The 14,177-nt window shown below is 38.6% G+C and overlaps 1 protein-coding gene across 2 annotated transcripts in view; it reads left to right on the top strand.

Moving 5' to 3' along the window:
• The window catches only part of LOC149261685 (putative thimet oligopeptidase), a 439,851-nt gene that overhangs the window by 368,123 nt on the left and 57,551 nt on the right, over positions 1-14,177 (top strand). For both annotated transcript variants that reach the window (XR_016258489.1, XM_089422600.1), the window contains exon 13: positions 865-972. Coding sequence is in view for 1 of the 2 variants with exons in the window: in XM_089422600.1 (XP_089278726.1) it covers positions 865-972 (108 nt within the window). In the remaining variant the exon portion in view is untranslated. The remainder of the gene's footprint in view (positions 1-864; positions 973-14,177) is intronic.

The following is a 14,177-nucleotide window of genomic DNA, read 5'->3' on the forward strand; positions in this document are numbered from 1 at the left end:
AGTTTTTGTTTTGAATTGATCAAAAACGATTAGCTTGGAAAGATTCCGTGGCCATTTGACATTATCCATTTGGTTCTGCATTTTGTATGCTTCATTAAATGCATTGATTACCCTCATCTATCCAGTTTTTGTGTGGGCTTCAATATATATTTCTTGCTTAGGGAATGAGGTCTTATCATTGTGAAATACAATTTTGACTGGCATATTGATGATGCAATTAAAAATCCTTTCATGATGGACATTAATACCCTTTTAAGCCCCTAACAGGCTTAAGTTCACTATCAACTAATTATGATGCCTGACCTGTCTAACCATGGCAACCGATATTCATATCTAAGAATGATTTAATTAACACAGTAGGAAATTAAGGCCAAATGTCTGCCTTACTGCCAATTTCAAGAGCATCCATAACTTTCCTATACAGAAGCAGTCTAGTTGAGATCTCTGCAGCTAAGTTAGCTTCAAATACAATTAATTCCCCCAGATGAAGGGTGGAAGATTCTCATCAAAGATAGCCTTACATATTCCCTAGAGAAAATTGTTCCTGGTTTGGTTTTGTAGGCTGTGCAGAGATGGTAATAACAATTTTAAATGGGCTTGTAGTGATGATGATTTAAGTGACCCTTACGAATATAATAGATGCCTTTTTAAGTTTTCAATGTTTGACATTGCTAGTATTGGTCCATAAGATCCATTTTGCATCTACCATGTTAATGCAAAATTTTCAGGTGTTTTTTATGATAGTTTTATTCATCATTGAATTCAATTTCATATAGCTTGTCTGTGATATGTTGGTGGATTGACTTTTTCAAGTCTGAATTGTTAATTCATTCAGTACTTATCTTCTTTGCTGAAATCATGCAGTTACCAGTAGCTACATTGATTGCAAACTTCACAAAGCCTACGGCAGATAATCCTGCAGTTCTGCGATTTGCAGAAGTGGTTACATATTTTCAACATTTTGGCCATGTGGTAATACTATCATTTTTATGTTTAAATTTGGCCTTGATTTTCTTAATGAATAATGCTACTGAGAAATTAACTTTAAACTATGCAGATTTTTTTATTGATTGCATATGATAAAAATTAAACAAATATATTTTGTAGCATGTTTTGAATTGAATTAAGTATTTGAATGTTAAAATTAAATTTCAGATTAAAATGGTCAGTTACATGTTAGACATAGGCATTAATAAAGCCACTTTGACTGTAGGTTATTTTATGCTTTTATGCTTTATTTTACATTAGTATGTTTTTCAGTCTATCTATCCCACATTCATAAAGTGAATTGGCTTGACGAGCTTATAACCCTTCATAAAAGAGCCTTTGCTTTCTCATTATGAATAAAATTTAGGTTTCCTTTATGTGTTCATGGTACCATTGTATGATATCAAAGGCTAGCATTCTTGAAGTTGTATCAAGAATCTTTGAAAGACAAGGTTTCCGCTTGCATGACTTCAACAGTCATGGTACCGCAGAGTTTGTGTTAGCATAGAGACCTAGAGACTGCTGCAGGCAAAGATGGATTGAGAGATTGCCACCATGACACATCGAAAAGCCAAAAGGATTTCAGCTAATTTGAAACCAAGATCTTTTGAAAAAATTTGGTTTCATGCTAGGTTCAAAACAAAACAAAAATAAAATAGGAAAATTTTTTAAATGTGTTACTGTTGCAATATTCCTAATGGAAATATAAAATGATAAACAAAAAGCAAACATAACAAAAAACACACAGAAAAATACTCAAGCATCAGAACACCATTTTAAAGCCAAAAATTGTGTTGTTGAGCCATTTTATTATAATATGAAGAGGGTACAATGAGGTGCTGGAAAGAGTGCACTTGGGCTTGCTCAAGGCAAGCTAGCTAAGCCCAAATGAATAATAAGAAGTCCCCCTCAAATATGTTGTTGCTCTATCTCCTGGCTCTGTGCTGAACTACCCAGAAATACGCTGCTGGGTGTGAAGATTTGCTGCTAGGGCCTCCTCCGGTGCTCAGAAAATTCCGGGAAATTAACCCCGGCCTCTCCACCAATAACCCACAAAATCCCACAAAGTAATTTGCCAGATGTTGACCTCATAATTTCTGCCCAAATTTCCCCTAGCTCCTCTAGTTGTTGCTTGGATTGGGACCCATGTTTGACCCCTCAAATCTACTCAGAAAATTCTACCGAATTATTTCTGAGGTCCTTGTCATAAACCCAGAAAAATCCAGAAAGAGTTTGTCCTAGTTTTGACACTCCAAAATTGACCCCGAATGCTTGGCCCTCCTCCACAAGCAAAAGATGTAACCTGTAGCAAATGTTGCATTTTTTGCTCTGCCAAAATGCTGGAAAAGCCCCCACAACACTTCCCCGGACTCCACCTCAAGTTTCAGCCCTTAACTCCCTTCACTCCTCAACCTCCCAACGTGCCTTCTCCAAGAACTATGCAATCCCTGCGCTGCTACAACTTTTCCTGCTGCTGTAACTCAGCGTCCCTGCTACTACTTCCCTGCTGTTGTAACTCGACTTACTGTTGCTATAACTCGACTCACTATTGTTGGTACTACTTGGGACAAAGTAGAACTCCCTCCTTGGGCTGGCACTCGAAGTCCACCAAAGCAAGGGTTGAGATCTCCGCTCAGAGACACCCATGTGCTAAACAGCACTGCAAACTTGGCTTCAGCTCAAGCGTGCTATGTCAAAGACACAATTCCTTAATAGATGAATGAATGCCCAAAATGAGTGCCTCTTGCTCTATTTATAATTTGTGGCTCCTTCTCTCCTTGTGCTCTCAACTCTCTTCCTACTTTGCACTCCCTTCTCTTTCCTCTCTCTTCCAAGAGTTCGAGTTCCCTCCTTGGGTCAAATTTCTCTTTCTTGTGGTCCCCACTTTCCACTAGAGCCGCAATATTCTCTTTTCCTCCTAAGTCTCGGTGCCGGAATTGCGTCCTATCCCCAAACTCGTCTCTAATGCTGAAAATCAAAATTGGGGATATTACATGCGCATGGACTCAGCCCTAAAATTGTATGGCCATTGTGCAGTCGTGACTCTCAGTAGCCAAAGACAACCACCAATTGGTAAGGGTGGACGATGATACAAAATTCAGCCACCAAACTTATAGTTGTACAATGCTACAAATTTTAGATGCAAACAATAAATTTGCTCACATGAATCGTACGGATGCTGCTAAGATCCATACGAGGCTGTACAGAAATAATTCCATCCATCATTTGACTATACAATTGTATGGATTCCCAATTCCAGCTGCCAAACAAAAAATGGAGATCTATGGACTTGTTCTTCAGTGAAATTTCTGAATTTTGTTTCATTTCATATGAGTTTGTAGCAGATTGAGTATGTTCTTGTCTATATTGCAGCCTAGATTTGCAGATTTGGAAGAATTGGTTGTTGATTTGATGCTTTTCTGCAGGTCTGAGGAGGTATTGACATTTTTTTCAGTGTTTTACAGCTGTTTGTGGCCCGATTGATCAGAAAACTGTATTTTGTGTTTTGCCAATTGATTTTGAGCAGATTTATCATAATATCAATCTGTGCTTTTTTCAGCAATAAATCACTATTGCTGCTATTTAGAGCTAGTATCTGGGTGTTCTTAATCGGGAATTGCATATCGAGACAAGGAAGAATGGGTATTTTCAACATTTTACTTTGTTTCAGTGTTTATTCTATTTCTGCATTTTTTACTTGTATCAATGGCCTTGTTACCACAAAATCTACCGAGTGCAAAGACTCACTAGGCAACCTAGGTCTGATGCCTCCCTCCTACTATTTTGTGATTGGATGTTATCCCCACAAGGGAGGCTTCCCTAGAAAGATTTAGAGGTTAGATGACCTAGGGTTTCCAAACCTAAAGGTTCTCCAAAAGTCTTGTAGATATAATCACCTAGAAAGATCTTCAATAAAAAAGGCTCAGGGGTGATAAGAGTTTAATGGTTATGGAAGATGGTACTGGCAAAGCATTGAAGGCCAAGACAAGATTTAAAAATGTTCAAATGCACATTCCACTAACCCTAATAAATTGAAGGAAGGTAACAACAAGCTAGGGTTTTAATGATATGTAGACTTACAACATGCAATAGTGTATAAAAGCAAGAAAATAGGCTATAAAGGATGATGATCAATAAAGGCCTTAAGCTATCCAAGGTAAGCAAGGGATAGGTAAACGAGTAATTGGTTGAAAATGCACAAAACAACAAGACATAGCTAGACATAAGCTCCATTTTCAGTGGTAAAATATGCAATAAATGATAGATTTTTCTCTTTAAACATTAATGAATGCAATTCTTAGCTAAAGGACAACATATACGTGCAAAAATGCTACTAAATTCAGATTCAGCAAACCCTAACACTAGCTACCATAAGATAAAGGAAAGAAGAAAAAATACATTTTTCAAGGCACAAAGACTTGTGCCTTCAGTGAATTGGGCAATGGAGTCAATTTGGACAAAGTCAAGATAGAAGGATCTTGGAAAAAGAGGGTGGAAGACAATTCTCTTCACTTTAAAAACCCTAACTTCTTTTTGGGAAACTTAAGGTCAAAGGATGCAAGAAAACTAGTTCCATTGATGGATTCTTGATGACAAAGTTTGTATAAATACATAGAAACAAGATTTCATAAACAATATTGCACTTTTAAATATGATATATGACGAAACCTAATTTCAGAAATTTCATGCAAAATGGACGAAAAATAGCATTAAACTTACACTATTCAAGCAAAAATCACTTTGTCAATCCATAAGAAGTTTTGTCCATGCAAAACATATCCTCCTCAAGACAATGCACACTCTACTTAGTCATCATGTCCAATAGAAAGACGAGAAACACTAGTGCACACCCCTTCAAGAGAAAAATGATAAGTGTTTGTGACAGTGATCCAAAAGAAATTGATTCCCCTCTATTTATATGAGGGCAACCAAGTCAATTTTCCTTAATTTACAATTGCCCTAAAAATTTGGTCAAAACATTGAACAATGCTAATTGGTCACAAGTCAACCTAAAGATAGCTTTACAAAGTGATAAATTAATAATAAAATGCCATAAATTCCCCACATGTGTGGGAGAATTATCTCTCCAACATGATGTCATCCTCTATAAATCAACATTTCCATGAAATAAGGTAACAAAATAGGTCCAAGAGTGCTCCTCACTCCAAGGGACCTCAGCAAAATAAGTCCAAGAGTGCTCCTCACTCCAAGGGACCTCATCAAAATAAATCCAAGAGTGCTCCTTGCTCCAAGATACCTCAAAATAGGTCCAAGAGTGCTCCTCACTCCATACTCAGATAAGCATTAGGATTTGTTGCAAGGTGGACTTGCAAATCCTTTATCAAACCTCTAGATGGGATTTCTATAAAATCAAATGCAAATATATTTATGTATGGCCTTGAAGTTCTTAATCCCATCTTTTTGGCCAACTACAAACTCATCCAGGAGGCAGAGTTGTGGAGATTGCATCGTCGAGTCGCTGGAGAGAGGTCGATTTTATTGGAGTAGTTGACTTGTTGGAGGTCGAGTTTCCTAAGCACAGTGGCAACTCATGGGTGTTGAATTTTGTAACTATGTTCGGTCTTCACAATATATATCTAGCCACTTGATGTATTTATATTGATTATTGTAAAGCATATTTAAATATTTAAATGCTAGAGTCAAACGAAAAATATATTTTGAGTCAAAGTTCCATTGCGACTTTTAAAAGAAGAAAATTTGAATTTTGAAATTGAAAGTTTTGGCTCCAAGTTTGTCAAGTCGGCCTCCCCCCACATCAATATAGCCTAGGGAAAAACATATCACTATATAAAGGCAGCTTGACCTCATTCTCTTGGCACCAATTCACACTTCCTCAAGAAGACATTTTTTGGGCATCTGAGCAAAGATCAAGAAGGACAAGGAGGAGGAAAAAGGAGACAAATTGCATTTCTTTCTCTCTCAAGCTCAAACGTGTGGATAATTTCTCTCTCTTTTGGTTCATAGTTTTTTTTGGCATTTTTGTTGCAGGGGCCGAAATTTTGTGTCAAATCAGGTAGAGCAAATTACTGGATCAGATTGGGAGGCTTGACTTGGAGTGGTTGACTAGGCATAGGTCTAGGTGTGTCTCTTTTTGAAAAGAAGAATTTCTCTATTGAAAAGATTATGTTAGAAAATCAGAAACACAGAAAGATTTTCTTGTCTTGACAATTACTTGTGATATTCTTGTATTCTTACTAACTTATTTTTACATTCTTCTTTTATCTTCTCATCAAGCAATCATCAAATCAAAACATGAAGATCAATGACACCAAATATAGGCACTCAACGAGGGCTAAAACTGCTATAAAGGGGAAAACCCAGTCAAAACTCTGCCACTAGTAGATTCAAATCAAATTGACACTATCCAAGACCTTAGACCAGACCAAAAGACTTCCCTCACTCCACCAAGTCAGCCTTCCAAAATGATTAACCAAACTTCAGTAGTCACTTCTAGTCAACCAGCTTCAACCCAGCTACAACTCAAAATTTTGGCCCTCTAGCTTCTTCCGGTGACAACTTCGCACTTCCTGTTTGACTTTCACACTTCCTATTCAACCTTCGCACTTCCTGTTCAACCTTCGCACTTCCTGTTACAACTTCACACATTTTGTTCAACCTTTGCACTTCTTGTAGTCTCCTCAATTGTCAGATATCTCTTGATATAAGCCTTGATTCTTCTTGAGCATAAGAGGTCCATAGTTGTTCGAATGAAGGAGCTTCCTTCCAACTATTTATGCCTGCTGCAAATGCATCCCATGATCTAGGTGGACCATTGAGTACACCTCAAAAGAACTTGAGGAGATCTGACAATCGAGGAGAGTACACCTCAAAAGAACTCGTTGCTTTCTGTAAGAAAGCTGGGATTAAGAGGGAGTTGATTGTCCCCTATAATCCACAACAGAATTGTGTAGCAGAACCAAAGAACATGTCCATTAAAGAATTTGTCAAGGGCATGATGCCTGTTCAAGATTTTCGAATGTTCTTATGGGGAGAAGAACCATTGATAGTTGTATACATTCAAAATAGAATTCCGCATCGAATTTTGTGAGATATGCATTGAGAAATCTAGGGGCAACATGTGTAGGTGATTTCTCTTATAATGATAATTGTTTATGCTATATTTTTACTTTTCTTAACTAGATTCTTCTTCACTTGTTTCTTATTAGTGTTTTCTTCATCAAATAGCTACCAAACCATAAAGAACAATGAGACAAAGGACACAAGATGTAGGCGATTAGCCAAGGCCAAAACCTCTCCAACTTGAGAGGAAACTCACCAGAATTCTTCTTCTTCTCGAATCTTCAATTGGCGAATTCCAAAACCTAGACCCTTGACCAAGAACCCCTCCAAGACCAAGTTAATGCTTCCTCTTTGAATAACTTCTCCTTCCAGCGACTTCGACCTATTCTACAACTGCAACTTCAACTAGCCCAAAAACTGCAACTTCAACTAGCCCAAAAACTGCAACTTCGACTTGCCCAGAAACTGCAACTTCGACTTGCCCAGAAATTGCAATTTCGACTTGCCCAGAAATTGCAACTTGGACTTGCCTAAAAACAACAACTTGGACTTGCCTAGAAACTGCAACTTCGACTTGCCCAGAAACTACAACTTCGACTTGCCCAGAAACTACAACTTCGACTTGCCCAGAAACTACAACTTTGACTTGCCCAGAAATTGCAACTTCGACTTGCCCAGAAACTGCAACTTCGACTTGCCCAGAAACTGCAACTTCGACTTGCCTAGAAACTGCAATTTCAACTTCTTTGCTTGGGTAGATTCTCTCTCCTAGAGAACTCAGCTTCCAAAACAACTCTTCTTGATGACCTAACTTCACTTCTGCAACTCGGCTTCACTGCAACAATATGTGCCCTAATTTCTTCGCACGTGTGGAGAGAAGTAGCCCAAAAACAAATTCAAAATAGCTCGACTTTTCCTCCTTTCTTTGTCTTCCTCTTCTTTGCACTTCTTCTTGTCCTTATCATCGAACTTGTGTGTGAGAGTGAAGTGTCTCCAAATGAGGCCGAGTGCCATATATATAGGCTTCCTTGAGCCTCCTATTAGATCGACTTGACATGTCTTTAAGCCGACTTGTGGCTCCATGAGGCCGACTTGATGCTTGCATGTTTGACATGGTCATGGAGGGTCTTTTGACTCTAATTTGACTCAAATAATTTTTTTTTACAATATGTAACATGCCCAAGAAGGGTTATTCATACATGACAATGACTCTTTTGACTTTATAGACTCAATAACAAACCCTTGAAGCTCTCAATGGGAGCTTGACCTAAAATAAATTTTCCTTGAGCATGAAACCCATGCCTCAAGAACAATAATAATATTTTTTTTTCTCTTTTCATTGAATACATAAAATCAACATTACATATGTCATTATGATGATTGAACCTAGTTACATATTTCAACACTCCCTCTTAACTAGGGAGGTATTCATAATCCATACAAGGTACTTGGACATTCTCAATCTGAAGAATTCTCATAAGAAGAGTCGGATTGGTAACCTATCTATTTAGCATCATATCATCCAGCATTGTCACATAGCAAGGCCTTGACTAACCGCTCTATCTCTCCATAAGATCAGAGCACAATGTTGGCGAGACCAATGATTTATAGACACCCTCATCATTGTCTCTCTTGGAACATACCCCACCTGGGTTTTGTCAGAGTATGTTCCACCAAGACTATTCTTATCTTGGATTCCCAATCCTCAAAGAATATCGGTCCTCTACGATTTTCCTTATCTTGGATGTCCCACCACATCCTTAAAGAGTATCGAATGCCAAATGCTTACCCAATCCTCCATTCTTTCTTCCCAAGTGAAGACAAGAATGATGTGTCTATCGCTCCCTCTCAATTAGGGAGGATATACCCATTACAATGAAGGAATGTACCCATTTCCTATAAAAGGAATAACCAGGGACTTGACCAAGCCCCTTCTTGACCAGGGACTTGCTTCCAACAACTGTTTAGGTGGAGATCATGGGACGAACAGCTACTTGTAGGAGTCCTTCCTTTGATGTCATGAACTTCTTTGTTATGGAGCCTACATTTTTTTCGGACTTCTTGTAGGGCACAAACCATCCATCACTTTCATTCATGAATCATGTTAGTCGTGTCATCCTTCTTTTCATCGAAAAGTGATCCATTAGTCCATATCTGGCCTTCCTCCATACCTTGCTACCTTCTTCATGTCATGTTTCCTTTAGGATCTTCAATCCTACCACATGAATACCAGTTGTAGATAACATCTACAACTCTTCCCTTGGTAGCTCTGCATTCGCCCATCGAGATATCGTTCAAAAATAGAAAATGCACATTAAATCAAAATTACCTTTGTGATGACATCTCCTTGTTTGCATCAATGTCCTGCATATATATTGACACATCTCCAATAAGATATACAATGTCAAGGGTCTCTTTCTTTTTCTGACTTTATTAGGATCTTCGAATCTTTCCCTTGGAGATATCATAGTCAAATCTTTTAGTCCTTAGATGTTGATTGCCTTCTCCATAGTTGCATTTTTTATGATCTCTTCCTTTCTTTATTCACACATTTCCTCCCAAGAACTTCCAATCATAGTTCCTTCAACTTGTCAACCACCTCATATTTCATATGGGGACATATTATGTTGATTTCATCTAGTCAATGTGTGAACCATGCCTTCATGCATCCTTCCAAAGGAGGAGATCCTTTCTTTTGATCATGCTCTTGAGGTAGAGCATTCATTCATGATATCTGCAACCATATGACATGACTTAATTAAATATATGCATACATACCTCATCTCTTCCTTTAGGTCATCTAGACTTCCTTCAGTAGCTTCCTTGATTGAAAGAACTTCAATCACCTTGACCTGCTTTGCTTCTTATGACATCATACCTTTATTCCATGAATCCCATACATGTGGAATTCTCGGCAAGACACTTGTTTCTTTTAGTAGGTGAACTTTCCAATGAAGATTCCAATGGAGGATCTTGATCATCCTTATCTAGCAAATGCTCCTCTTGAATGATGTATGATGAGCTTTATACTAGATGACTTTCTTCTTCTCATAAGTACTACTTATGCTTTTAATGAGGTTACCAAGAGCTACATCCTTCTATAGGTGACTGTCATAGACTTCTATTTCAGCTATCTTTCATGCGTCTTTGATATGACATCATGAGCTCTTGCTTTCAATCGTATGCTTCTATGATGCCATGATGCATCCTATCATGCTTCTTAGTGATTCTTACCATGATAACTATACAACAGAAAACTTGAAAATAGAAGCTTGAAAGGAACTAGGTGAGGAAGATTATGTCAATCATAATAGAGATCCTTTACTTACTCTTTCTTGGATTTATTCTTTTTGGCTTCCTCCACTTCCTCAGTGATATGGGTTTCTTCTCTTCCTTTTTTTGTTGTTGTCCTTCTTGAGCTTAGGATAATCTCTCTTGTAGTGCCCATATTCTTGACGTCCATAGCATTGAATTTTCGCCATATTCTTCTTCCTTTTCTGAGGACCAAATTTCCCAAATTTTCCTTTTCTCTTTGCCATGGCAGCATATGCTTGAGTTTACTCATTTGATCCTACATCAGATTTTGCCTTCAACCTGGTTTCTTCAATTTTGCATAGTGACCATAGATCATTGAATGGAGTATCTTCCTTCTTCCCATAGATGCTTGTTGTGAAGTTGTTCCATTCTTCCGGTAGTGCATTGAGCACTATGGTAGTCATTTCTTTATCAAACATTATCTCTCCCAACTCTTGTAGTTGATCTCTTATTTCAGACACCTTCATAAGGTATGAGGCTATTCCTTCTTCTTTTGATATCTTCATCTTGTAGAGTTCTTTCCTTAACGAGACTACTTCTCCTAAAGTGCTTACGGAGAAAAATTCTACAAGTTTGTCATATATTTCTTTTGATGTTTCTAATTTTGATACATAGGGAATGAGGGGATCCTTAATGGATTCTATAAGAATCCTTTGAGCCCTTACTTCCCCTTTCATGAATTTTGTAAGTGCTTGAGCTTCTTCCTTTGGAGCTTTAGTGATGGAGCCCTTAACATGTTCCATGACCTCATTTTCTATGAGGTTTAGATTTGTTCTTTTCTTCCATGCAAGAAAGTTTGAAGCCCCAACCAACTTGTTGCTTTCATTGCAAAAAGACATTTTTGTAGAATCAGATGTAGACATAGATATATTTGTGAAGATGCTCCTTCAACCTCCTGCCTTCTTGAATTTGATGATGATATAGGTGATAGAAAACTTCTTGATGAAGATGGTTTTCTTCAGAAGTGATCCTTGATTCCAAAGAGAGGGTGATCACCTTGAATCCTTTGATGATGCCAACAACTCCTTTCTTCTTGCTTCCCTTGGATGACTATACTTCAAGATGCTTTGATTTGTTGATTTCTTCAATTTCAATAGAGATAAGGGTCCTTTGAGATCTTCTTCCTTGAGATTGTTGAAATTTCTAAGTCTATCCGTTAGAAATTTAATCTGTATTCTTCTGGTTTATTTCTACTTGTTAATTTCGAACAAGTTATTTAAAACATATAAATAACGAAATAAACACAATACAGTCTCAACATCTGCAGATCAATAGCTGAAAGAAAACAAACACACAAGTGACACTGTTATTTTTGGACAACTCGTCCCCGGAAAAGACCCAATGTGGGAAAATCGGTGCAACAATTTTGAGGGTTTATTATTATGCGGTATATCCTTGAGTACAACTGGGTGCCAAATTGGCTCACCCGACAGAGAAAAATAACTGGTAGTAATACCTCTCTATTCGGAAACAGGTATTCAGGAAACCTGTCCCATGAAACCCTCTCCAGCAACTCTGAAGCATTGCGTCAGCGTCCTGCTAGACTGCGTCAGCCCTCTGAGGCACTATGCAGCATCTGAAACCCTCTACTTCACTCCTGCTGCCCTCTGCGTGGATGACGCAAGCCCTCTGGCCTTTGCGTTGTCTCTGTTGGGCTCTGCGTGGCCTGCTCTAGCTTCTGTGTCTGCCTCTCTGTCCATTACTCACTGCCCCTCGTTGTTGATCACTGATTCGACTTTGCTTAGCAACCCCACTCTAGCAAATCGACTGATTGATCACTTTGGTGTATCTTCCAACTGACCCTCAAGCCTCCTCTTATACTTTTCTTGTTGGTCCTTCAACGGTCAAGATTAAATCTCTAATCAACGGCTAAGATTAGATTTGGCTTGATCCATGACTTTTGGAATCTTCTAACCCAGTTTTATATTAATACCCATTAATATTTTATTTTTCCTAAGTTTAGACTTAGGAACTCCATTAAAAATATTAATTATTTTAATATCTCCCAAACGGTTAGAATCTGCCCAAACCATTTCTGGGTCTTGGAGATCTCATGTTCTTTAGCCTCTCCACCAATTTTCATGGCTAGAGCACATCCGATGCTACCCCAAATCAACAAAGATGATGATTTCAGCGAGGTTCCCAAGAATGCTTCTAATTTAGACTTCTTCTTTGATCGATCTACGGTTTTGATACTTTCTTCAAGATGATGATGTAGTCCTTGTCCTCAAAATACCTGAGAGATGAGAGGATCTTCTTGATTCTTTGATGTCCTTGATGCCTTTCTAGAACTTTGGTCCTTGAGTGCTTGAGTGTCCCTTATTGAGTTGCCCTTCCTTGACTTGTTACCTATTGACTTTTGGTAGATTTTTGGTAGCATTAGATGTGCTCTAGCCATGAAATTTGGTGAAGAGGCTAAGGCACATGAAATCTCCAAGACCCGGAAATCATTTGGAGAAATTCCACCCGGATGAAGAGATATAAAAATAATTAATATTTTTAATGGGTCCCTAAGTCTAAACTTAGGAAAATTAAAATATTAATGTGTATTAATATAAAATGGGTGAGAAAGTTCTAAGAGACGAGGATCAAGCCAGATCTAATCTTAGTCGTTGATTAGGGACTTAATCTCGACTGTTGAATCGTCAACAAGAAAAGTATAAGAGGAGGCTTGAGGGTCAGTTGGAGACACACCAAGAGAGATCAAGAATTCGATTTTCTAGGGTTGGGTTTGCTGAGGAAATTGAGTTAGAGATCAATTGCAATGAGGGGCAGTTCAGCAAGGGATTTCGATCCAAGGCTGAAGAATACATATTAGAGAGGCAACAAAGTGTCGGAAGAGGCAGCGCAGAGCCTAGGAGGGCTGACACAGAAGCTAAGGAGGCCAGCGCAGAGGACGTAGAAGCCATAGACGCAGAAGAGGCTAACGCTGGGCTGAAGTGGTTTTGTTGAGGAGGTTCTGTGGGGCAGACTGAGAGCAGATCAGCTGGGAGAGGGTGACGCAGTTCCAGAGGAGTGCGTGGATCAGCTTTCGTTGTCCAGCACAAGGAACAACTGGAGTCATTGTGAGCTTGTTCATCTAATTGTTGATTTGCTAGAATATCTGTCTCCGGAGAGAGGTACTATTGCCAAGGATATTCTCTGAAGGGTGAGCCATTTCTGGCACCCTAGTTGTATTCAAAAATCTGCTTAATAATAAAACCCTCATATATGCTGCACCGGTTTTCCCGAACTGGGCTTTTCCGGGGACGATTGTCCAAAAATAACAGTGTCCCTTGTGTTGTATCAGTTTATTTCAGTTGTTGATCTATATATTTGTGAAGGCTGCAATTGTGTTTACTTCGATGTTTATGTTAATAAATAACTTGTTAATGTAAAGAACAAGTAGGAGATAGTAAATCAAATATAACAGTAGGGGTTTTTGATGTGTTAGATTAAGGAATTTTCACATGGTATCAGAGGGATTGCAAATCAAAGAGGACTGAAGACACCAGCCGAAGAAATCTGAAAATTTGCAGCAGATAATCAATTGTCCCAAGAGACAGCATTGTTCCAGAGCTGAAGAGGCAAGAGGAGTGACGCAGTGCAAAGAGGGTGATGCAGAGGCTCACACAGAGCCTTCATCAACATTCTAAGCCAGGAGAAGGGCCAGCACAGAGGCAAAGAGGGGCAGAAAAGGTTCATGCAGAGCCACGTCATCTTTCTCAGCCAGGAAGGATTGACGCAATTGGTCGAGAGGAGCAGATTTAGCGCAAGCTGTGATTGCGCAGAACTTGAAGGGCTCAAATTCTTTAGTTGTTAGGGCTAAGGGAGCTGTGCAGATTGTGATTTGA

This window comes from Pinus tabuliformis, chromosome 6 (genome assembly GCF_031772625.1).
Source record: "Pinus tabuliformis cultivar Carrire ecotype Pingquan chromosome 6, CPIR1, whole genome shotgun sequence".
Taxonomy (NCBI): domain Eukaryota; kingdom Viridiplantae; phylum Streptophyta; class Pinopsida; order Pinales; family Pinaceae; genus Pinus; species Pinus tabuliformis.